Below are 26,032 nucleotides of genomic sequence, written 5' to 3'. Positions count from 1 at the left end.
AGGCAGGCGGGGAGTGTGAAGTGTGAAACTCTGCAACATATTAATCATTTCACCAGCACAGAAAAGGATCACAGCAGTACCAATCCTGACTCCAGTTCCCAGCAGCATCTCAGCACGATGCTGTTCCTGGGGCGGTGGGGTGAAGGCCAGTGAGCAGCTTTGACAGAGTCCTGACTATACCAGCTCAGACAGATACTCACACGCATGAAGGCAGCTTTGGGGGAAAGGTGGTGGATGGTGCAAGGCCTGTGGCCTTTCTGGTAACATACCGGGTTCCCTTCAAGGAAGAGCTGCAAAGATAAGACACCAAACCTGTTAAACACCTGCTCTGTGGCTTTGTGGAGGTGGGAGGTGTCAAAAAAAAGGCAAATTAATTTCACAACTTGCAAAGCTCAAATTGGGTAATATTCAAACTGGGGAATGAAACAGATAGGTAAATCTCCCCCTACACTACCCCCATCAAACGCTCCCAGGACAGGTACTGCACGGGGTTAGATACAGAGTAAAGCTCCCTCTACACTGTCCCCATCAAACGCTCCCAGGACAGGTACTGCATGGGGTTAGATACAGAGTAAAGCTCCCTCTACACTGTCCCCATCAAACACTCCCAGGACAGGTACAGCACGAGGTTAGATACAGAGTAAAGCTCCCTCTACACTGTCCCCATCAAACACTCCCAGGACAGGTACAGCACGGGGTTAGATACAAAGTAAAGCTCCCTCTACACTGTCCCCATCAAACACTCCCAGGACAGGTATGGCACGGGGTTAGATACAGAGTAAAGCTCCCTCTACACTGTCCCCATCAAACACTCCCAGGACAGGTACAGCATGGGGTTAGATACAGAGTAAAGCTCCCTCTACACTGTCCCCATCAAACACTCCCAGGGCAGGTACAGCATGGGGTTAGATACAGAATAAAAGCTCCCTCTACACCGTCCCCATCAAACACTCCCAGGGCAGGTACAGCACGGGGTTAGATACAGAGTAAAGCTCCCTCTACACTGTCCCAATGGATTAGGACCTCATCCTCAGAAGAGCGCCACCAGTTGTACTTTAGGTACATTGTCATTTCTTTTGCTTTTCCTGGAGCAATTCAGGACAGATTATTCCCTGCAAGGTGGGGCCGTTTCATGCAGATTAAATTTAATTGTGCTCATTTCACATCGCAGAAGGAAACCTATTATCCCAGGAAATCCAGGCCAACCCTGGATTCCATGGGTTCAATCAAACATCCACCCATCCCTAACCAGACACCTCCCAACTCAGCTACATGGGCATTCAGCTAAAATGCCCATTGAAATACCGAATCCTATCACCCGGTGTTATTTGCAACAGTTTGTGTATTAAAAGCTCCTTCCCCAGCACTGTGCAGATATGTACGGCTATGCAAGTTCACCAATCCCCAAACACCCCTCAATCCACCCACCAACCCTTGCTGCACCCTGACCCTGCCCCGCACCCACCTCTTTGAGGCTGTGTAGCTGGGACAGAGGAGAAAGCTGTGCATGCTCCGAGATCATATTATACGCCAGGTCCAGGTGTTTCAGGTGCGACAGGTGCTCCACTCCTAGAAAGGCAATAAGTTATCGGAAGGCCAAAAGAAAGAACAAACTTGCATTTATATAGCACCTTTCACGACATCCAGACCCCACCAATGATGTAAAGTTACTGTTGCAATATTCTCCGCCTGCTCCTATTCCTTACGTTCTTCTGGGGGGAGATGAGACAGCCTTTTATTTTAAACAAACATTCATCTGTTGTGATCTGGAATGCGCTGCCTGAAAAGATGCTGGGAATCAGATTCAATATTAAACTTTCAAAAGGGAATTGGATAAATATTTGAAGAAGAAAAAAATTACAGGGCTATGGGAAAGGGTAAGGGGGGTGGGGCTAATTGGATAGCTCTTTCAAAGAGCAAGCACAGGCACAATGGGCTGAATGGCCTCCTCCCCCTCTGTTGCATCATATCTTCCTGTAGTATCCTGGCTGCTAGCAGGGGGGGTGCCATTGTTTTTTTAAAATTCTTTCATGGGATGTGGGCGTCACTGCCCATACCAGCATTTATTACACATCCCTAATTGCCCTTGAGAAGGTGGTGGTGAGCCGCTACAATCCATTCTGTAGCAGTGCGGTACAACTGGGTGGCTTGCCAGGCTATTTCAAGGGGCAGTTAAGTGTCAACCATATTGCTGTGGGTCTGGAGTCACACGTAGGCCAGAACATTAAGTGAAACAGATGGACTTTTACGACAATCGACAATGGTTTCATGGTCTCCATTACCGAGACCTGCCGTGGTGGGATTTAAACCCACCCACCACCCCCACAGCCCCAAGCATTGGCCCACCATCCCTCCCCACCCATTGGCCTAAGCCTCTGGATTACAAAACCAGTGACATTACCACTATGCTACTGTATCCCAGACAAGATACAGAGTAAAGTTCCCCCTCTACTTCCCCATCAAACTCTCCCAGGACAGGCACAGCACGGGGTTAGATACAGAGTAAAGCTCCCTCTACACTGTCCCCATCAAACACTCCCAGGACAGGTACAGCACGGGGTTAGATACAGAGTAAAGCTCCCTCTACACTGTCCCCATTAAACACTCCCAGGACAGGTACAGCATGGGGTTAGATACAGAGTAAAGCTCCCTCTACACTGTCCCCATCAAACATTCCAAGGACAGGTACAGCACGGGGTTAGATACAGAGTAAAGCTCCCTCTACACTGTCCCAATCAAACACTCCCAGGACATGTACAGCAAGGGGTTAGATACAGAGTAAAGCTCCCTCTACACTGTCCCCATCAAACATTCCCAGGACAGCTACAGCACGGGGTTAGATACAGAGTAAACCTCCCTCTACACTCTCCCCATCAAACACTCCCAGGACAGGTACAGCGCGGGGTTAGATACAGAGTAAAGCTTCCTCTACACTGTCCCCATCAAACATTCCCAGGGCTACTTGAATGATGGAATGAGCTTTAGACCTACTCCTGTTCCTCAGAATGAAATACCAGTCTACACGTTCGTTATGTAAAAATTGGGTCTGCTCGATCCTGCCACGTTAGTGCAGAAACTGAACCCTCTTAACCCCCGCACCCTAAAAGCTCCTCCCTCTATAGCGTCAGTCTTACCATTGATATTTTCCAATTCATTGTTGCGCAGGAGCAGAGTGGTCAGCTGAACTCTGGAGCAGGAACTGAAGACGGGCACTTTCTCCAGAAGATTGTAGCTCAAGTTGACATATTCCAGTTCGGAAAGGGGCTGGGGGCATGAGGAGAGTTAGAAAAAGAGAGAGAAACTTCAGTTGTGAGCACAGGTTAATTTGCCAAGTGTGGCACCGTGGACAGGTTTGATCATATCTTCACCAAAAATCCACCTCCCAGCAACCAGGACCCCATCATCATCCAATGATGCCCCCTCACCCCTGCACCCCCCACAATTACTGGCTCATGCCCACTTAACCCTGCAACCCCCATCCCATTTCTAATGGCCCCCCCCTCATCCTACACCCCTCCCCCCGCCCACCCACCCATTACTGTCTGATGCAGCTTGAACCATGACACACTGGCCTAACTGTCAGGATATACCCACATTTCATTTCACTTTATACCTCAAACACAGCCCTCCCCTCACACCAAAACCCCACGTCCCAGGGCTGCTCACGTGGCATCCAGCCCGGTGACTGCTGGTGCTTCTCACCTTCAGGTTCTCTGCACAGTCCCGGATTCGATTATGACTCAGGTCCAGGATCCGTAGCACGCTAAGCAGGGCCTGTGGGAAACGGAGAGGGGGGAAAAGCAAAAACAGCACTCAGCCCCGAGAACTGGTACAGGACAGAGATCATCGTGGGTTCCCCAGGAGCAGTCAATACAACAGCAGAGTGCTTATGTTACCGGGCTAACCATCAGGAGCCTGGGTAAACAGTCTTGAGACACGAGTTCAAATCCCACTACGGAAAATACGAAACATGAATTCAATTCTCAATTAGGGGTGGACGATAAACGCTGACTTGTCAGTGTCGTCTACATCCCTTAAACAAATTAAATTAAAATTACCCTCAGCAGCACAGTGCAGGCATCATAACGAACGTGTAGACTGGTATTTCATTCTTAGGAACAGGAGTAGGCCTAAAGTTTATTCCATCATATAAGTAGCCCTGGGAGTGTTTGATGGGGACAGTGTGGAGGGAGCTTTACTCTGTATCTAACCCCGTGCTGTACCTGCCCTGGGAGTGTTTGATGGGGACAGTGTAGAGGAAGCTTTACTCTCTATCTAACCCTGTGCTGTACCTGTCCTGGGAGTGTTTGATGGGGACAGTGTAGAAGGAACTTTAATCTGTTTCTAACCCAGTGCTGTACCTGTCCTGGGAGTGTTTGATGGGGACAGTGTAGAGGCAGCTTAACTCTGTATCTAACCTCGTGCGGTACCTGTCCTGGGAGTGTTTGATGGGGACAGTGTAGAGGGAGCTTTACTCTGTATCTAACCCATGTTGTTTCTAAAGCTGAGACTGGCTGGAGTGAAACATGTTTTGCTCGCCAGTATTTAAAGTTGCAAAAGTGATTGAATGGAGGGCATGAAGAAAAATCCTGATGTCTTTATTAGCAGTGCTGGACAGCTGAAATCAGCTAACTCCATAGACACCAAAGCTCAAAACTGGATATGGGCTATCACTTTACCCTTTAAATAGGTAATGCCAGGACAGACTCTCAGTAGGAAACTCTGGTGAATGGCCTTACCAGCGAGCTGTCCAGTGATGTGATGAAGTTGTTGCTGAAGTTAAGAGTATGCAAATCGAGCCACGGGAGTGCAGAGCTTAGATCCCCACCGCAGACCGAGATAATCTCCTGCCCGGGGGAGGAAAGAGAGAGAGAGAGAGGTGAGAGAGAGGAACCGACCATACACATTTAGGTTCTAGCTGTTCATTCAAGCGTTGTTACTCCCTCCTATTGGTACTCACTCAGTGGAAGGAAATGTTCTGCAGGCAACTCAGCCAAAATAACCATCGCTCATGTGCGCTCCTGGGTGGTCAACATTGCCAGAGTGGCGAGGTGAGAATCAGAGCAGTGTCTGATCTAGTCTTCATGTGAAGCCTGGACACTCGTACACATACACACACACACACACACACACACACACACACATACACACACACACACACAGCAAGTGGCCATTCAGCCCCTTGAGCCTGCTCCGCTAATTAATTAGATCATGGTCGGGGTGTACCCATTTTACCCCGTATCCCTTGAAATCCTTACCCAGCAAAAATCTAACAACCTCAATCTTAAAAGCTCCAACTGACCCTCAGCATCCACAGCCTTTTTGGGAGACAGAGTTCCAGATTTTCACGACCTTTCTGTGAAGAAGTGCTTCCTGACACCAGCCCTGAACCACCTAGCGCTAATTTTAAGGTTCTGCCCACGTATTCTGGACTCTCCCCACCATCAGAGGAAATACTTCCTCTCTACCTACATAACTGAATCCCTTTATCAATTAGAATGCCTTGATTAAAATCACTCCTCAGTCTTCTAAACTCATGGGAATAAAAACCAACACTCTACAATCTGCCCTCATAAATTAACCTCCTTTGGAGCTGGAGGAGGCAATTCAGCCATCAATGCTGCTCCACCATTCAGGTCAGGGCTGATCTTCATCTGAATATGTCTGCCTGATTTTGTTTCATACCCCTCAAGACTGATGGGGAGCACAAACACTCCACGATTTCCATGCTCCACACACCCTCTCCGTCGTGTGACTCAGTGATACCGAGGTCAACTGCAGCAATCCCAATGCCACTCTGACTGATTAATTAACTCTAAGATTCCTGTATCAAGAATGGGTCTTCCCCAATTGATTCACTCACTACCACACCAGTGCATTCCCTCTGTTGGCTGGGTATAAGCTGTTTATAGGTGTCGGCAGGCCAGGGGTTCAAGTCCCACTCCAGAGATCCATATAATGACATAACAACACAGTGCAGTGCTGAGGGGGTGCTGCACTGTTCTAGGTGTCAGCTTTTGGAGGAAGCGTTGGAACGAGGTCCCGGTCTGCCCTCTCGAGGTGCTTATAAAAGATTCCGTGGCACAATTTCAGGAGAAATATGAGCGCAATGAGGCCACCCAGCATTTTGAGCCTGGCTCTGTTATTCAATACGATTATGGCTAACTTATTTCCCAGGAACAGCGGAATTAAATGCGCCCTGGTGAAAATTTACCCCTCAACCAGTATCATTGAAACAGATTATTTGGTCATTATTAGATCTGCTGTTTGTGGGATCTTGCTGTGCACAAATCGGCCTCCCAGTCTCCAACACTACAACAGTGACTGCACTTCAAAAACCAAGTACTTAACCGGCTGTAAAGTGCTTTGGGGCTTGCGGAGGATGGGAAACGGGCTATATAAATGCGAGTCCTTTCTTTTTGTAAGATATTAAACATGGTCCATTTGAGACTGATGGATACAACCTTGCCTGGGTTGTGTTTGATAGAGGATTGGACTCACCTCGATAGTGTTGATGCAGTTCGAACAGGTGAGGATCTCTAGCCGTGTGTAGACCCCCCGTAGCCCTTCCAGACAGTGAGGGGGGATCCGCTTCAACTGAAAAAGACAACAGCAGAAAGAGGTGAGGGCTTCACCTGCCAAGCCAGAGTAACACAACAGTCTATTCAAAACTCCCATCACCGATAGCTCTAGATCTGATCAATGTCAAACAGGCTGCCTGGCAGTGCACCTTGCACATTGACAATATATTGCTGAAACAATGTGCCTCACCACCTCCTTCTCAATTGTAAATTCTTCTAGTGGATCAGTTACCTCCTCTCTCACCTCAGCCTGGGTAGTATCTTCCCCTCTGGTCCTTCTATATTCAGCCTGATTCTCCATTGTATTTTCTATTTGGCACCTATAGGACACGCACTTCTTCCTTTTCAGTTTCACCTCTATCTCTCTCGTCATTGAGGGCGCTCTGGATTTATTTGTCCGACCCTTCCTCTTCAAGGAGATATGCCCTGACATTGCCTGCGATCCTTTTACTTTGAAGGTGGTCCATTGCTCAGCCACCGTCTTTTCTGCCAACATTTGATTACAGCTCACTGGACTCAGATGCATTCGCGTCCCATTGAAGTTGGTTTTCCCCCAATTAATTATCTCTGCTCTGGATTGTTCCATGTCCTTTTCCAAGGTCAACCTAAACCTTATGATACAATGGTCACTGTCCCCTAAATGCTCTCCCACTGACATTTGATCCACTTGAGCCAACTCATTCCCCAGAATCAGGTCCAACAGTACCTGCCCTCTCATTGGACCGGAAACATACTGCTGCAGAAAATTATCTTGAACACATTCCAGGAACTCTCGTTTCTCTTGTCCCTTTGCACTTCCCCTATCCCAGTTTATATTTGGATTATTGAAGTCCCCCATTATAATTACTCTAAAATTCTGCACCTCTCTGTAATTTCTTTGCAAATTTGGTTCTCTACATCCCTTCCGCTAGTTGTGGTCTATAAATTACACCAATTAATGTTATTGCACCTTTTTCATTCCTTACATCCAGCCAGAGAGCTTCCGTCCCCAACTCCTCTGGAACATCCTCTCTCTCTCTCTAGTACCGTAATGCCACCTTCAATCAATATTGCCACTTCCCCCAACCCCTGCACCCCCTCCCCAGTTTTCTTCCTTTCCTGTCTCTCCAAAACACCTTGTACCCAGGAATATTTAACTCCCAGTCCTGCCCTTCCTTGAGCCAGGTCTGTTATAGCAATAATATCATAATTCCATTTGTCAACCTGTGCCCTGTAGTTCAACAACCTTATTAGCCACACTCCATGCATTCACATACAACCACATTAACCCTCATTTAGACTTTTTTTTTTACTTGTTACTTTTTTTTTTACCAGCAATGTCTTGGTTTTAAAATTTTCATTCTTTTCAAAGGCGCTATATAATTATAAGTTGTTGTTGTCCTATGAGCCGCTGCCAATTCAGAAATCAGATCCTATCGACAGATCCTATCGACAGAACCAGAGCGCCTGCATGGGAACCAGACAGCGAGAGAGAAAGTGCGAGCACAAGATCAGGTCCCAGATATGAGAGTGCAATCATACAGAATGGTTTATAAAATCTACCCCTTTAACCAAGCTTTCTGCCGCCTGTCCCAATATTGTTTTTTTTTTGTTCGGTGTCAAGTTTCCTCTCCTGTGAAGCATTTTGAGATGTTTTACTTCGTTAAAGGTGCCGTAAAAACGTTAGATTGTTGCTCCAGTTTATCCAAGGGTATTGCAGCTGAACGCAATCCAGTCCACACTCCACACTCTCGCGCGCAGGTTTCCCAGCAGGGATACACATCCCACAGGAACCACAAATCCCGATCACTAACACAGCTTCCCCCTGCCCCAACCCACCCTCAGTTTCAGCCTGGCTGGGCTAGGGCGAGACCAATCGCATTCTGACTTCCAGCCGAGATTGGGAACCCGCGTGTCTGCCCAGAAAGCGGCGAACACTTGCTTTCAGCAGCTGAGACGAGGAGGGCTGCTCACCCACTGACCCGGATTGGACGGGAACATCGCAATAAACGTACCTCTAAGAATCGGAGAGACTTAAAAGCCATGATCTTCACAGGTGTCTGGAGCTTGGGGCCCAGGGGATGCACCAACTGGAACAAAAGAAATGGTATTACACAAAGCCAGGGGCACAGAGGTGTAGCAAGCAAGATCATATGAAATAGGAGGAATAGGCCATTCAGCCCCTCAAACCTGTGCTGCCGTTCAATAAGATCATGGCTGAACCGATTGTGGCCTTAACTCTATATTAATCATACGAATTAGGAGCAGCAGGCCACTTGGCCCCTCAAGCCTTTCAAAAAGATCATGGCTGATCTGACTGTAACCTTCACATTCCCATCTACTCCCCATAACCTTTCACCCCCTTGCTTATCAAGAATGTATCTACCGCTGCCTTAAAATATTCAAAGGCTCTGCTTCCACCACCTTTTGAGGAACAGAGTTCCAGAGATTCACGGCCCTCACAAAAATTTCTCCTCGTCTTGGTCTTAAATGGGTGACCCCTTATTTTTAAACAGTGACCCCTATTTCTAGATTCTCCCACAAGAGGAAACATCCTCTGTACATCCACCCTGTCAAGTCCCCTCAGGGCCTTGTGTTTCAAGGATGTTTCCTCTTGTGGATGAGTCCAGAACGAGATGGCACTGTTTTAAAATTAGGGGTCGCCCCTTTAGGTCAGAGATGGAGGGGAAATTTTCTCTCAGAGGGTTGTGCGACTTTGGAATTTCCTGCCTCTGAAGGCAGTGGATGTGGGTTCATTGAATATTTCTAAGGCAAAGGTAGATAGATTCTTGTAAGGCAACGGAATCAAAGGTTACCAGGGGTAGATGAGAATGTGGAATTCGAAACACAAACAGATCAGCCATGATCTTAATGAATGGCGGAACAGACCCGAGGGGCCGAATGGCCTACTCCTGCTTCTATTTCTTATGTTCTCAATCAAGTCACCTTTTACTTATCTAAACTCCAGCGGGTACAAGCCTCGGCTGTCCGACCTTTCCTCATAAGACAACCCTCTCATTCCAGGTCTTAGTCCAATAAACTTTTTCTGAACTGCTACCGATGCATTTACATCCTTCCTTAAATAAAGAGGCCAATGCTGTGCATAGTGCTCTAGATGTCTCATTTGCTACTCTCCAATCGAATGGAACCTTCTCCGAATCTAGGGAATTTTGGGAAATTAAAACCACCGCACCAACTATCTCACAAGCGACTTCGTTCAAGACCCTAGGATGAAGTCCATCAGGACCTAGGGACTTGTCAGCCCACAGCCCCAACAATTTGGTGTCCCACTTCCCTGGTGATTGTAATTTTCTTCAGTTCCTCCCTCCCTTTCAATTACTGATTTACAGCTATTTCTGGGATGTTCCTTGTATCCTCTACAACGAAGACCAACGCAAAATACCTGCTCAATTCACCTGCCATCTCCTTATTTTCCATTATTAATTCCCCAGATTCATTTTCTATAGGGACAATGCTCACATTGTTAACTTTTTAATTAAATATCTATAGAAACACTATCTGTTTTTATATTCCTAGCTGGTTTTCTCTCGTACTCTAATTTTTCCTTCCTTGGTAATCTTTTAGTCATTCTTACTGTTTATTTCTATTCTGCCCAATATTCTGACCTGCCACCCATCTTTGTACAATTCTATGCTTCTTCTTTCACTTTTCTTTCTGCCCCCTCGACTCCCTTGTCCATCAAAAATCTGTCCAACTCAGCCTTGAATATATTCAATGGCCCAATCTCCAATGCTCCCTGGGGACGAGAATTCTAAAGATCCACAACCCTCCAAAAGAAAACATTCTTTCTCATCTCAGTCTGATCTCCCCTCTAATACGTTCCATCATCTCGGACACCTTCGGATTGATATCATTCAATTTCTGTTTTCCCTCTTCAAGAACTCTACAGCCCCATTCAATTCGATCCAGTCTCCTTTCAGAGATTTAGTTTCTGAATTTTCTTCTCCAAGCACGTGTCTGCCTTAAGTTCATCTACCAGTCCCAGGGGCAAGACTGAATAAAACTGAAGTCACTATAATGCTCCCCACCGACCCAGGAAAATTACAATTCCTGAGAAAAGTCTAAAGAACACCATCAGATTGTTTGACACAGGGAAATGGTTGCCAGGAGACAGAAGTGTTACAATCTCACATATTTTACAACTTAACCCCAGCTGATACCTGGATTGTGTTATAGATTTCACACTGGATTCTGAGAGTGATCAATCTTCATTTCTGAGGATGTTTTTCATTATGTTTTCAACTGGAAGGATCCTTACAACAGCCGATCCAGTTTTACACACTCCCTCACTGAAGCACCACTTGCAGTTAAACCTGAACAGAATCAGACAGGATCGGACGTGCTACCTTTCTGAAGAGATGGGGAGCTGCCCCCAGCGACCTGGCTTTCAGATCAGAGTGGATATAAAAGAGCCCATACCACTATTCCAGGAGGTGGTGATGAATCATTCCCAATGTACTGGCTAATATTTAACCCCCAACCAAAATCATTAAAACAAGACAGGTTACGTGGTAATTATCTTATACTGTAAAGGGAGCTTTACTCTGTATCTAACCCCGTGCTGTACCTGTCCTGGGAGTGTTTGAAGGGGACAGTGTAGAGGGAGCTTTACTCTGTATCTAACCCCGTGCTGCACCTGTCCTGGGAGTGTTTGATGGGGACAGTGTAGAGGGAGCTTTACTCTGTATCTAACCCCGTGCTGTACCTGTCCTGGGAGTGTTTGAAGGGGACGGTGTAGAGGGAGCTTTACTCTGTATCTAACCCCGTGCTGTACCTGTCCTGGGAGTGTTTGAAGGGGACGGTGTAGAGGGAGCTTTACTCTGTATCTAACCCCGTGCTGTACCTGTCCTGGGAGTGTTTGATGGGGACGGTGTAGAGGGAGCTTTACTCTGTATCTAACCCCGTGCTGTACCTGTCCTGGGAGTGTTTGAAGGGGACGGTGTAGAGGGAGCTTTACTCTGTATCTAACCCCGTGCTGTACCTGTCCTGGGAGTGTTTGAAGGGGACGGTGTAGAGGGAGCTTTACTCTGTATCTAACCCCGTGCTGTACCTGTCCTGGGAGTGTTTGATGGGGAGAGTGTAGAGGGAGTTTTACTCTGTATCTAACCCTGTGCTGTAGCTGCCCTGGGAGTGTTTGATGGGGAGAGTGTAGAGGGAGCTTTACTCTGTATCTAGAAAAAACACTACATATGTATAACAAAAGCATTTGTGTATTAATATATGTAGCTTCCAGAACACGCAAATGAGCCACACTGCAAGCCTAACTGACAATCTTAAACTGTCAGCGTAATTCTTATCGCACTGAGGATTATTGAGCAATTGTTGTCCAATTGCCAACAAATTAACACTCTCTTCACAGACAGTATAAATTGTTTCCCCCTTGTATTCTTGCAAAGTGTCCTGATGAGTACATCCCCCAGTGAAGAAAACATGGTGACTGACATTATCTATGGAAATTCAACCCACAGTTTTAAATGCCATGAATACACAAAATAAAATAAGCAAAGTTTCACCAACCTTCAGGGAGACGGTTTTCTGTAGAACATCGAAGAGGAACTGCACCTCAAGGACTGAGGCAGTATCAGAAGGGTGGGAGGGCAATGCGATGAATCCATGCTGGTACTTGCGCGGCAGGAGGTGTTGCTCAAAGAGATTGTGGAGGAGCTGGAGGCCGACAGTTAACAGCGACAGAGTACTTGTCCCACTCAGTACAGAGTCACCTGCACAAAGGGTGCCAGAAATGCATTCACACGTGTAACTAAACCTCCTGTAAGTGGGTCATTCCCGTTAAACAACACAGTATAGAAATACTCTCCACTTGCCTGGATGAGTGCAGCTCCAACAACTCAAGAAGCTCAATACCATCCAGGACAAAGCAGCCGACTTGATAGGCACCCCCATCCACCACCTTCAATATTCACTCCCTCTACCACCAATGCATAGTAGCAGCAGTGTGTGTACCAACTACAAGATGCACTGCAGCAATTCACCAGGACTTCTTCAACAGCACCTTCCAAACCTGCAGCCTCTACCAACTAGGACAAGGTCAACAGGTGCATGGGAACACCACCGCCTGGAAGTTCCCCTCCAAGTCACTCACCATCCTGACTTGGAAGTATATCGCCGTTCCTTCACTGTCGCTGGGTCGAAATCCTGGAACTCCCTCCCTAACAGTACCGGGACCGCTTGGACTGCAGCAATCCAAGGTGGCAGCTCACCACCACTTTCTCAAGGGAAATTAGGGATGGGCAATAAATGCTGGCCTTGCCAGCGATGCCCACATCCCACAAAAGAATTTTTAAAAAGTGCTCCCAGTTCTCCTGAGAAACAATACCATGTCTCGTTAAGAGGGACAGACAAATGTTTCTGATTCATAATGTAGGAACATAAGAAAATGGAGGAGATGGTCATAGAGCCCCTCGTGCCTCCTCCACCATCCAATAAGGCCATGACTGATTTCCATCTTCCTGCACTATCCCCATATCTCTTAATTCCCTTGGTGCTCAAAAATCTATTGTCTTGAATATACCCAATGTCTGAGCATCCACAGCTCTTCTGGATGGAGAATTCCAAAGATTCACAGCCCTTTGAGTGAAGAAATTTCTCATTTCAGTCTTAATTGGCCGGCCCCTTCTTCTGAAAGTGTGCCTCCTAGTTCCATCAATTGCACTCCGCTTGCCCATTTCCAAAACTCTCCAAGCAACACAGATTTACAATAATTGGGGAAAGTATCATGGAAGACATTAGGGCTATTTTTTTTAATATATAAAACTGACTAATTGGATAGCTTTTCTAAAGGACTAGCACTGACACAATGGACCAAATGGCCTTCTATTTCATAAAAGAGCAGAGGGGCTTTTTCCCATTGTCCTGGGTCAATATTTATCCCTCGACCAACATCACTAAAAAGAGGGGATCTGCTCATCACAGTGTTGTTGATGACAGCTTGTGGTGTTAAAACTGGCTGCTGTGTTTCCAATGTTACAACAGCGATTACATTTTAAAAGCACTTCATTGGCTGTTAAGCCTTTGGGACACTAGAATCACAAATGTTATAGTGGAGGCCATTCGGCCCATCGTATCTGTACTGGCTCTCTGTGTGGCACTAAGTGAATTGCTCATGCACCTGCCTTCACTCTGTAATCCTGCACATTCCTGCTTTCAGAAACAATCTAATTCCCTTATGAATGTCTCAATTGACCCTGTCTCCGCCACACTCTCAGGCAGTGCATTCCAGGCCTTAACCACTCGCTGCGTGAAAAAAAACATTCATGCTACTCTTGCTGCTTTTGCCAATTACGTTAAATTTGTGCCCGCTCGTTCTCGACCCTTTTGTAAGTGGGGATAATTTCTCCCTGTCTACTCTTTCCAGGCCCCTCATGACCTTGAACACCTCCATAAAATCTCCTCACAGTCTTCTTTACTCCAAGGAAAACAGTCCTCTCATCTATCTTCATAACTGAAGTTCCTCATCCCTAGAACCTTTGTGAATCTTTTCTGTACTCTCTCTAATGCCTTCACATTCTTTCTAAAGTGCGGCACCCAGAACTGGACCAAATACTCCATCGGAGCCTAAACTAGTGACGGATACAAATTCAACATAAACTCCTTGCTTTTGTACTCTATGCCCCTATTAATATAGCCCAGGATACTGCATGGCTATATTAACCACGCTCTCAACCTGTCCAGCCACTTTCAATGACTAGTGCACATATACACCCAGGTCCTGCACCCCCTTTATAGAGTTGTACCCTTTATTTTATATTGTCTCTCCATGTTCTTCCCACCAAAACGAATCACTTTACATTTCTCCACATGGAACTTCATCTGCCACCTGTCCACCCATTCCAACTTGTCTATGTCCTTTTGAAGTTCTACGCTATCTTCTTCACTGATCACAATGCTCCCAGTGCTATATGAATGCAAGTCAGTCTTCCAATAACCAAGATACATTCTCATCGATTGAAGTAAGCACCACCTTTATTCAAGCACCTCATGAAACTGTGACCCAAGAGAGACTTGCATTTATGTAGCACCTTTCACAACGAAGGACCTCGCAAAACACTTTACAGCACTTAATGAAATACTTTTGAAGTATAGTCACTGTTGGAGTGTAGGAAACATGGCAGCCACATTGCCCACAACAAGCCAGTGCAGGAGTCCCAGAGACAGACTTTTAAGTGCACCAGCTACTGTTCCTATCCTTTCTGGCAATGAAGAAGTTCAGGCACTGGGGGCTGCACAGTGTGTTAACAGTTCACAACAAGAACACAAGCTATTCAAGGGAACAGGAAGACGACCTTTAAACCCCAACAAGCTTTTTGAAAGATCAATTCCCACCTACCTAGCATCTCGCTAAGGTCCTCTCCAGGAAATGCATTAATTATCTGCTGCAAACCGAGTAACACATTACACAGGTTCATTACCCTTTGGGTTAGAAATAAAACTGGTCTGCTTCCCGTTTAATGTCTTAGTTTCTAAACCAGTGTCTCCTTAGGAATTTTGCCATTTTATTAGATAACGAGTCAAAATCCTGGAACTCTCTCCCTAACAGCACTGTGGGTGTGCCTACACCTCATGGACTGCAGCGGTTCACCACCACCTTCTCAAGGGCAATTAGGGATGGATAACAAATGCCGGCCTAGCCAGCGACACCCACATCCCGTGAATGAATTACCTCAGCTCCATTTATACACTTTAGTGCCACATCCCTTGACTCCTTCACTCAAAAACCTGTCAATCTGGGTCTAATAAATTTCAATTGGGTTTGGGGAAAGGAAGAACGATTTTCACTGCCTTTTGTGTGGTGAAGTGTTTTCTGATTTCACTCCAGAATGGCCTGGCTCTGATTTTAAGGTTCTGCCCCATTATTCTGGACTCCCCCCCCGCCCCAAACAAAGGAAGTAGTTTAACTACCCTATTGAATCTGACTTACCATAGCTCCGGAGGAGTTTAGTCAAGCTTCTCACAAACTCATCCTCCTCTGCTCTGGACGCCATCGTCTAGGAGACAAAAAGGAGGAATCAGGTTGGAACACTACCACATCTTAGTTGCTGAACATATTAAAAATTGTTTCTCCAAATCAAAGTCCACAGGCACAGGATGACCGGAATCACAAAGCACTGACTGCTTGTAAATTCTAAGCATCGAGCATAAAGTGAGCACCAGCATTTCCCCCAGTCTCAGCGTTTCCAATCAATAGAACCAGTTTGACGTTTGATGACATCGATCGACAAATGGAATTTGAGTGTTCGCATCTTGTCAGCCGTGCCTCAGTGGATTGCACTCCAGCTGAGTCAGAACGTTGTAGCTTCAAGGCCCAATGTGTGCACTTGAGCACAAACCCTAGACCGACGCTCCCAGCGCAGTACTAAGGGAATGCTGCAGTACCAGAGCTGCCGGTTTTCCGACTGAGGCCGTTAAACTGCTTTCTCAGATGATCCCTTAAACACCGTTTCAAAGAACAGCAAGGGGGTTATCCCCCAGTGTCCTGGCTGATATCCCTTAACCAATTCTTAAAAACAGGTTAACTGGCTGTAATCACATTGGGGCTTGTGGGAGCTTGCTGTGCATAAATTGACTGCCACTACCTTCCCTACACGACTACAGTTGCAGCGCTCTGAAAAGTGCTTCACTGGCTGGAAGGCACTTTGGCACGCCCTGAGCTCATGTAACCGACTGGATAAATACAAGTTTATTTTTTTGCTGAAGTTTGAATTGGAAATTTCCGAAACCAAGCTTGAGATTGGACGGGATTTTGAAGCCGGACAGGTACTGGCTCAGCCTGAGAGAGTGAGCTGGGAGGTGTTGTGGAGCCAGTGGGGAGGGCGAGAATGGGCTTTGCAGCAAGCGCTGAAGATGACATCGCTGTGCCTAGCAGTTAACTGCAGGAAGTTATGGATCACCCATGAATGGGCATTGGGCATAACAGTGCAAGAGTACAGGCAGGGTTGAGTGAGCTGGAGTTGGGATCAGTGATGCACATGCAGAAACTGATGGTGTATTGATGAATGATGTCGCTCAGGGCCAGCATGTGGATGAGGAAGGTGGGGTGTTGTAGGTGATGCTTTGGGGATAGGAACAGAAAGAACACACACTCTGGGTTCAGCAGATTAAACGTGAGACAGGTGGACACAACTGCGCAAAGGACAGATACCACACAAACATGCAAATGCACAGTCTTACTTTGGAGTACCAAAGAATTTCATCCAAACTCATTACAGACTCCAGGAAAGAATCAGAATCTCTCAACAAAGGCAGCCATTCAGCCCATTATGTCCATGCCAGCTCTTTGCCGTGCCAAGCCTATGTCCCATTCTCCAGCCCAGGAGGAGAAGATTCAGCCCTTCGTGCCATGCCAGCTCTCTGCAAGAGTAACTCATCTAGTGCCCCACCCCAACCGTAGACCCTCACATTTGTTTATATGTATCTATATTAGCATGGATAGAGGATTGGCTAACTAATAGAAGAGAGTTGGGATAAGGATGGCTTTTTCAGGTTGGCAGCCTGTAACTAGTGGAGTGCCACAGGGATCAGTGCTGGGGCCACAATTATTTACAATATATATTAATGACTTAGATGAGGAAAATGAATGTACTATCACCAAGTTTGCGGATGACACAAAAATAGGTGGGAAGGCAAGTGGTGAGGATGACACAGAGTCTACAGAAGGGATATACAGGGGTCAAATGAGTGGACAAAATCTTGACAATATCATGTGGGAAAATGTGAGGTTATGCACTTTGGCATGAGGAGGAATTTCTTCTCTCAGAAGGTAGTGAATCTGTGGAATTCTTTATCGCAGAGGGCTGTAGAGGCTGGGTCGTTAAGCATATACAAGGCTGAGATAGACAGATTTTTAATCAGTCAGGGAGTGAAGGGTTATGAGAAAAAGGCGGAAAAGCAGAGTTGAGGATTATCAGATCAGCCATGATCTCATTGAATGGCGGAGCAGACTGGATGGGCTGAATGGCCTACTTCTGCTCCTACGTCTTATAGTCTTATCCTCTTCAGATAACTATCCAGTCTCCTTTAGAATGCCTCAATTAACCCTGCATCCACTACACTCAGGCAGTGCATTCCAGATTCTAATCACTCGCTGCATTAAGTTTGGCCTCATGTTGCTGTTGCTTCTTTTGCCGATCACCTTAAATCTGTACCATCTGCTTCTCAACACTTCCACCAATGGGAAGTTTCTATCTACTCTGTCCAGGCCCCTCATAATTTTGATTACCTCTATCAAATCTCTTCTCAACCTTCTCTCCTCCAAGGAGGACAGTCCCAACTTCTCCAATCTATCCACGTTGAAGATCCTCATCCGTGGTGAATCTTTTCTGCACCCCCTCTTGAAACCTGCACATCTTTCCTAAAGTGAGGTGCCCAGAACTGGATGCAAGACTCTAGTTGAGGCCGAGCGAGTGTTTTGTACAGGCTCACTATCGCTCCCTTGTTTTTCCTAAGCCGGACCATCTGAAGCAGCTTTTCCAATTGACTGTGTGGCTCAGTCATACAGGCTGGGAAGGTTGAGAGGCTGGTGCCTGATCCCAGCTGAGACGGTGAAGAAGAAAAGATAAAGCGAACTTGGGTCGGTTTTGGTCTGCATGAGTGTACTTGGGATGATGGTGGCAGAGTGGTAATGTCACTGGACTAGCAATTCAGGAGATGCTTTGGAGACATGGGTTCAAATCACGGCAGCTGGTGGAACTTGAATTCAATTAATAAATCTGGATAATAAAGACAGCCGCAGTAATTGGTGACCATGAAACTATCGTTGATTGTTGCAAAAACCCATCTGGTCCACTAACGTTCTTTAGGGAAGGAAATCTGCCAACCTTACCTGGTCTGGCCTACACGTGACTCCAGGCCCACAGCAACGTGGTTGACTCTTAACTGCCCCCTGAAATGGCCTTGCAAGCCACTCAGTACAAGGGCAATTAGGGATGGGCAACAAACACTGGCCTTGCCAGTGACACCCACATCCCATGAAAGAATAAAAAGTGGCAGTGTAACTCTTTCGAGTTATCAACAGATCGCATGTAACTCTTTCGAGTACATTCACAGTTCTTGGTTTCCGGGAGTGGGACATGAACCCACAACCCTCTGATTCAAAGGCGAGGGTGCTATGAACTGAGCCAGTGTATACGTACAGAATGCAGGCTACAGTAAACAATGGCTACATCCACACAAAACTATTTTCATCCACATAACGTCTTGAAAGTTAGCAAAATGGCCCAAGGCACTTCACAGGAACACAAACAAAATTTGACATGCAAGGAGATATTAGGACAGGTGAACAAAAGCTTGGTCAAAGAGGTAGGTTTTTAAAGAGCAACTTGAAGAGGAGGAAGGGGAGAGGTAGAGAGATTAGGAAGGAAATTCCAGAGCTCAGGGCCCAGGCAGCTGAAGCCATGGCCATCAATGGTGCAATGATTAAAATTGGGGATGCTCAAGTAGCCAGAATCGGAGGTGCTCAGAGGTCAGAGGATCGTAGGGCTGAAGGAATTTACAGAGATACAGAGGGTCATATGACATCTCGATGCAACAGACACTGGGAAGTTGGGGGAGGGGAAATGGCAGAGAATTCATTTTAACTCAACACCATCCAACAGGCTTGAAACAAAACATCGGAGAGCTGATCTTTTAAAATAAAAGCAAAAGTTGGGGGAAGGGACAAGACAAACAGGAATTCACGGTCCAATGACCCTCCCCAAAGACCTGTTTTGCTCAGTCGATACCTCTACACCAGCCAACGAAACTCTGGAGAGGATAACAAGCAAGCACAAACAAGCTAAAGACACTTACAACTGCGTACTGGCTGCCAGGGTAAGCTGCTCTGTGAGGGCGAATCTTTTGACTGGGGTACCTTCCGACACTTTCCGTCTCTTCTAACCAAGCCACTTTCCGGGGTTTTTGGGTGAACAGGAGCCAGGTCAGTTTGAAATAGTGGCTGTACATCTTCTCCGGATGCATGCTCAGATGTTTCCTCAAGAGTTTCAAGTCTGCTTTTGTGTGTACGCAGACCCGCGTATCTCCATTCACAATGAGGCTGCAGCCACTGCTTTATCAGGTGTTAATGGCACCATTGTACAAAACTGAGGCTCCGGCATGACTGCTAATGTAATTAACCTGCCTAATCAAGGCAGATCCTCACTTCCACGAGTGGGGTGTGCTGGTCAAAAGACGACAAAGCAGAGTCATGGTCCTACTCCAGGCTGGAACCTGTGCACTTGCAGGAAGCACAGAGGGTTTTCCTTACATTGTAAACTCCAATCTCCGCTCAAAGGCCCCTCCTATCAGAACTATCACAGTCCACCTTAGCATAGGACAGTCTAATCAACCATTGTTTGCAGATAGGTTAACAACACGTGCTTCACATCATGTGAGGGAATGATTTGTTGCCCTTTGTTTTAGCTGCAGCGTGGGACTGAGGGAGCGCTGCACTGTCGGGGATGCCGTCTTTCCGATGAGATGTTAAAGAGAGGCCTTTCGGCTGGACATAGGGTTTCACAGCCACAGTTTCGAAGAGGAGCAGCAGCAGATGTTCTCCCCACATGCTGGGCAACACTTATCCCTCAACCAATACCACAGGGAAAAAAAACCCCCGATCATCTGGTCATTGCTGTTTGTAGGATCCTGCTTTGTACAAATTGGCTGCTGTGTTCAGCGACTACACTGAAAGGTACACGTGCTGAAAAGTCATTAACCTGAATGTTAACTCCGTTTCTCTCTCCACAGATACTGCCTGACCCGAGTATTTCTAGCATTTTATCTTTCCATTTCAGATTTCCAACATCTGCAGGATTTTGTATTTGTCTGAAAACTACGTCATTGGTTGTAAAGTGCTTTGGGATGTACTGAGCTCATAAAAGGTGCCAAATAAATGCAAACTTTTTTTTAAAGAAACAGCAGCAGCTCTGAAGGGATGGTGGGCCGATGCCCCATGTGAATTCACACAATCCATGACCCAGTATTGCACTGGGGCAGCAGCCTAGATTTTTAGGCAGCAACCAGGTCCTGAAAGGCTCTATATAAATGCAAGTCTTTCTTTCATTCTGGTGTAACCCCTGGTCCGAGTTTACAGCTGTCAATCCGGTTGGACATGTTCCTGGAGGTTTTAATCGTGTGAACTCACACCTCCAACTGCCCCATCCAGTTGAACATCAGCTTGAGACTGCAGAAAGGGTTTGGAAGGGCTTGGTGGGGAAACGTGGGGGTGGAAGGTTAAGAAAGGAAACCAGCCAGCACCAGTATCACTGCCATCCAGGCCTCTCCTGGAAAGGCCACAGAGAATGATACAGCATAGGTGGTGGCCATTCGGTGGAACCATTCCAATTAGTTCTACTCCATCCCGATTTCCCAGTAATTTTTCAAGTCCTTATCCAATTCCCTTTTGAAGTCTGCAATTGAAATCTGCTTTCACCGTCCTTTCAGGCAGCACGTTCTGGATCACAACAACACACTGTTTACATTTTTTCCCCCTCGTGTCATGACCAGACGAATTAGGAGTAGGCCATTCGGCCCCTTGAGCCTGCTCCGCCATTCAATAAGATCATGGCTGATCTGATTGTGGCCTCAACTCCATTTTCCCCCACCTACCCCCAAACCCCTTAGATTCTCGACTAACGAGAGAGTCAGTCTAGCTCTGCTTCTACCGCTCCCTGGGGAAGATAGTTCCAAAGATTCACGACCCTCAGAGAAAAAATTTCTCCTCATCTATCTTAAATGAGAGACCCCTTATTTTTAAGCAGTGTTCCCCGAGTTCTAGTCTCTTCCACAGAGGAAGCATCCTCTCAGCACCCACCCTGTCAAGTCCCCTCAGAATCTTACATGTTTCAATATCACCTCTCATTCTTCTAAACTCCAATGGATACAGACCCAATCTGACCAACCTTTCCTCATAGGATTAACCCCCTTATCCTAGGAATCAGTTGAGTGAACCTTCTCTGAACTGCTTCTAATGCTATTATATCCTTTCTTAAATAAGGGGACCCAAACTCTAGATGTGGTCTCACTACAACTGTAGCAAAACTTCCCCACTATTATATTCCATTCCCCTCGTCACCTCTGGGTCATTTGCCAGTCACCTTAAATCTGTGTCTCTCCTACTGTAAAAGTTTCTCCTCACTTTATCAAAACCCTTCATGATTTTCAACACAAGTCATTGAGGGAGCATGGGGCTGAGCTCAGATGTGATGCCCTGCACAGCTGAATGTCCTGCTACCCAAGCTGGCCACTCGGGTGCAGCATGTCAGATCAATTCTGCCACTGGCAACCTCACACCTGATGACATCTCTTGGCAAAACCACATTGACCTCGTGCATTGCGATTTGCCAGCCAAATGTCACAGTTTTCCAATTAAAACAAAACAGAGGAGGAGAAAATGTCAATTTTTGAGCATAATTCAGAGTTGTTTTTGCACAGGATAAGGGAATCAGAGGTAGGAATGTAAAAAAACCTGGGTACTGGCCCCCTCAGAATAACAATTTCAACTGCTCAGGTGAGACTATTGTCCTAAATTATTACTGGCTTCTGACACTGTGCAGAATTTTCACAAACTGTACCTGCAAATTACACTCTCAGGTATAAGTGAGCTGGGGAGATGCAAGGAATCACAGTAATGTTACAGAACTGCTCCCACTATGGGACGAGAGAGAGAAAATTGACTGGCTGCTTTTATTTGCTTCACTTCCAAGTCCTCATTCAAGGACTTGAATGGATTCCACTGCACAACCTCTGAAGCAGACTAAAAAGAGCCAGATCCCCACCTTTCAGCCACAATCTCACCATCATCTCATCACACTGGGCTGGAACCCACACTTTGGCAAAGGGCATCTCCAGCCAGGCTAATCTCTCTTCTCTTAGCTTCGGAGGAAAAGGCTTAACTCCTTGCAAAAACAGCAAAGTTAACCTTTAACATAGGCCAAACCAGGTCTCGTTAACCATTCACAAGCTCTGCCATGTCTATATTTACCAGAGATGTAACCCGATCCCCACAACACTGACAATACTCAAATGACACAGCACTCCCTAGCAAAACTAGAGTCAATGGGAATCGGGGGGAAAACTCTCCGCTGGTTGGAGTTATGCTTGGCAGAACGGAAGATGGTTGTGGTTGTTGGAGATCAGTCACTTCAGTTCCAGGACAAAGATTACGGGGAGAAGGCGGGAGAATGGGGTTAAGAAACTTATCAGCCATGATTGAATGGCGGAGCAGACTCGATGGGCCGAATGGCCTAATTTCTGCTCCTATGTCTTATGGACCTTCCCTCCATCACAAGGTCAGAAGTGGGGATGTTTGCTGATGATTGCACATTCAGTTCCATTCACAACTCCTCAGATACTGTCCGTATGCAGGAAGATTTAGACAATTATTCATGCTTGGACTGTTAAGTGGCAAGTAACATTCGCACCACACAGTGCCAGGTAATGACCATCTCCAACATGAGAGAATCTAACCATCATCCCTCGACATTCAATGGCATCGCCATCGCTGAATCCTCCAATATAAACAACACGCAGGTTACCATTGACCAGAGACTGAACTGGACCAGTCATATAAATACTGTAGCTACAAGAACAGGTCAGAGACTAGGAATTCTGAGCAAATAACTCACCTCCTGATTCTCCAGAACCTATCCACCATCTAGAGAGCACAGCTCAGGAGTGTGATGGGATACGTTCCACTTGCCTGGATGAGTGCAGCTCCAACCACACTCAAGAAACTCAACACCATCCAAGACAAAGCAGCCCACTTGAGTCACTCCCTCCACCACCAACCCACAGTGGCAGTAGTATGTACCATCCACAAGATGCGCTGCAGTAACTCACCAAGGCTCCTTCGACAGCACCTTCCAAACCCACGACCGTTACCATCTAGAAGGACAAGGGCGGCAGATAGATGGGAACACCACCACCTCCAAATTCCCCTCCAAGTCACTCACCATCCTGACTTGGAAATATATCACCGTTCCCTTACTGTCACTGGGTCAAAATCCTGGATCTCCCTCCCTAACAGCACTGTGGGTGTACCTACACCACATGGACTGCAGCGGTTCAAGAAGGCAGCTCACCCACCACCTTCTCAAGGGCAATTAGGGATGGGCAATAAATACTTGCCCAGCCAGCGAAGCCCCACATCCCAAGAATGAATTTTAAAAAAACGTGGTTAATTTTATGAAACAGTTCCAGGCTGGAATGCCAATTAACCACAAATTACCTGGATTGGGGAGGTGATGCAACCCGGATTCCGTGTTCTTATCCAATGGCTCCGGTCCGGAATGCACATGAATGTGATTGGATTCAAATGGATACTTCTTGCTGCCAATCAGCCTGATAAAATTTCCTGTCGCCTCCTCAAACCCCTACAATCCTCTGAGACCTTTGCACTCCTCGAAATCTGGCCTCTTGCACATCCATGATTTTCACTGCAGCACCATTGGTGACTGAAGGTCCAAGCGCTGGCATTCCCTCCCTAAACCTCTCTGCCTCGCTCTCTCCTTGAAGATGCTCCTTAAAACCTCTGACCAAGCTTTCAGTTGCCTGTCCTAATATCTCCTTACGTAGCTTGGTGACAAAATGTTGTTCGCTAACACTCCTGTGAACGACTTAGGGTGCCTTACATTAAAGGTGCGATATTAATGGAAGCTGTTTCAGCTGTAAGAACTCGCGTAAAGAACAGCCACTTGAGTGGAGTACCAGATGAGGTAGGGAACGCGCACACAGAGTCTTCTGGGAGAAAGGAAAAGGTTATCCAAATAAATGAATCCAGTTTCTTGACAGTACAGGCAATAAACAGCTGAGAAACAGCACCTGCTAGCAATGAGTTATACCCTAGAGACTGCTCCATTTATAGCTCCTCACACTTAGTTTCAGACTTTTCTGTTTCCTTTGAATGTACACCCGCATGCGAAATTTACTTTCCTGCTCGTCCCTGGGGCGCCCTCATTGAGACGGGACAGTTTCACAAACAGCCGTGCTGTTTCACTGAAGTCCTGAGGTGCTGGAAGGTGCTATAGAAACGCAAGTTTTGATTGTTTTGTAATCCTACAGTCAGTGAAGTGTTGGGTGATAATTGGACGGTTCAAATGAAGGTCTCCTCTTAACGGCACAGTTTCACTCAGGGTGAGCAACTCTTACGAAATAAACTAAGGGTCACTTTGGATGGTGGGGGGGGGGGTGGGGGCGGTGACCATGGCGTGGGCGGAGTTTCACTGTGAGTGTGAAAGGGGGAGGGGATCGAGGTGAATTAAAACTGATAAAGCATTGAGTCACAAACACATCATCTCTCTGCTGGCCAGCTCACTCACTTTCAGTCCCGCTTGAATCACTGAAACTCACCCCGGAGACACCCAGAATCAGTCTCCCTCGGGCTGTTCTAGAAATTAAGGGGCAAAAGGTGCCCCTTCACGGCACAAAGTCAAATTAGGGACTGTCCCTTAAAATACGGGGCAGACGGCCACCCTGGTTCTGTGTGACAATGCAGTGTTTACAATGCTCCTGGGCAGGCAGAAGGGAACTTTTTTTTTATATATTCGTTTGTGGGGTGTGGGTGTCGCTGGCTAGGCCAGCACTTATTGCCCATCCCTAATTACCCTTATTCAGAGGGCATTTAAGAGTCAACCGCTTTGCTGTGGGTCTAGACTCAACATGTAGGTCAGACCAGGTGAGGATGGCAGATTTCCCTTCCCTAAAGGACATTAGTGAACCAGATGGGCTTTTACAACAATCGGCAATGGTTTCATGGTCACCATCAGGCTTTTAACTCGAGATTTTCACTGAATTCAAGTTTCACCACCAGCCATGATGGGATTCGAACACAGCTCCCCAGGGCATTATCCTGGGTCTCTGGAATGCTACTTCAGTGACAATACCCGCTATGCCACAACCTCCCCCCTATAAACTGAATAGAGCAGAATGTGATGGGGGGGATAGGGACACAGGGTTGGGGTTGACTGAAGGACTAGAGAGGAAAGGAACATTGCAGCCAGCACAGGTACATCTGTTCGTCTCTGGACAGTTAACCCTTCCTCTCCCCATTCCGCCCTTTAACCCCTCCTTTCCCCCACTCCTCTATTTCCCACACATTCCTCCTATTATCCCCCTAAACCCCCTCCCATTCCCAACTCCCCCCATTCCACTTACCCACTGCCATTCCCGCCTCTTCCCATCTACCTTCTTCAAAACCCTCCTCACCTCCCCCATTCCCCCATCTTCACCTGTTGCCCCATATTCCAACCCCCTCCCCCTCTCTCCCCCGTTTCCTCTCCCTCTCTCCCTCCATCCCCCGTTACTCCTCCCCCTCCACCCCGTTTCTCCTCCCCCTCTCCCCCCGCTTCTCCGCACCCCCGTTTCTCCTCCCACTCTCACCCCTTCCTTGGTTTCTCCTCCCTCCCCCTCCCCACCCCTCCCCATCTCCCCATAACCCTTACCCATTACCCTCACTCCCCTCCCCA

General features: G+C 46.8%; 1 protein-coding gene across 3 annotated transcripts in view; it reads right to left on the bottom strand.

The window, feature by feature from the left end:
• Nucleotides 1-26,032, bottom strand: part of stk11ip (serine/threonine kinase 11 interacting protein) — a 106,415-nt gene that overhangs the window by 79,044 nt on the left and 1,339 nt on the right. For all 3 annotated transcript variants that reach the window (XM_078552687.1, XM_078552686.1, XM_078552688.1), the window contains exons 2-10: nt 15,517-15,583; nt 12,099-12,301; nt 8,576-8,650; nt 6,502-6,597; nt 4,740-4,847; nt 3,703-3,774; nt 3,135-3,264; nt 1,466-1,569; nt 201-290 (exon numbers count right to left, since the gene is read on the bottom strand). In XM_078552687.1, the coding sequence (XP_078408813.1) occupies nt 201-290; nt 1,466-1,569; nt 3,135-3,264; nt 3,703-3,774; nt 4,740-4,847; nt 6,502-6,597; nt 8,576-8,650; nt 12,099-12,301; nt 15,517-15,580 (942 nt within the window). In that variant the 5' untranslated portion in view covers nt 15,581-15,583. The remainder of the gene's footprint in view (nt 1-200; nt 291-1,465; nt 1,570-3,134; nt 3,265-3,702; nt 3,775-4,739; nt 4,848-6,501; nt 6,598-8,575; nt 8,651-12,098; nt 12,302-15,516; nt 15,584-26,032) is intronic.

The sequence above is a fragment of the Cetorhinus maximus genome, chromosome 11, assembly GCF_964194155.1.
Source record: "Cetorhinus maximus chromosome 11, sCetMax3.hap1.1, whole genome shotgun sequence".
In the NCBI taxonomy this organism is placed as follows: domain Eukaryota; kingdom Metazoa; phylum Chordata; class Chondrichthyes; order Lamniformes; family Cetorhinidae; genus Cetorhinus; species Cetorhinus maximus.
The sequence above is the reverse complement of the archived record's forward strand: the minus strand, read 5'-3'. Positions and strand labels throughout refer to the sequence as shown.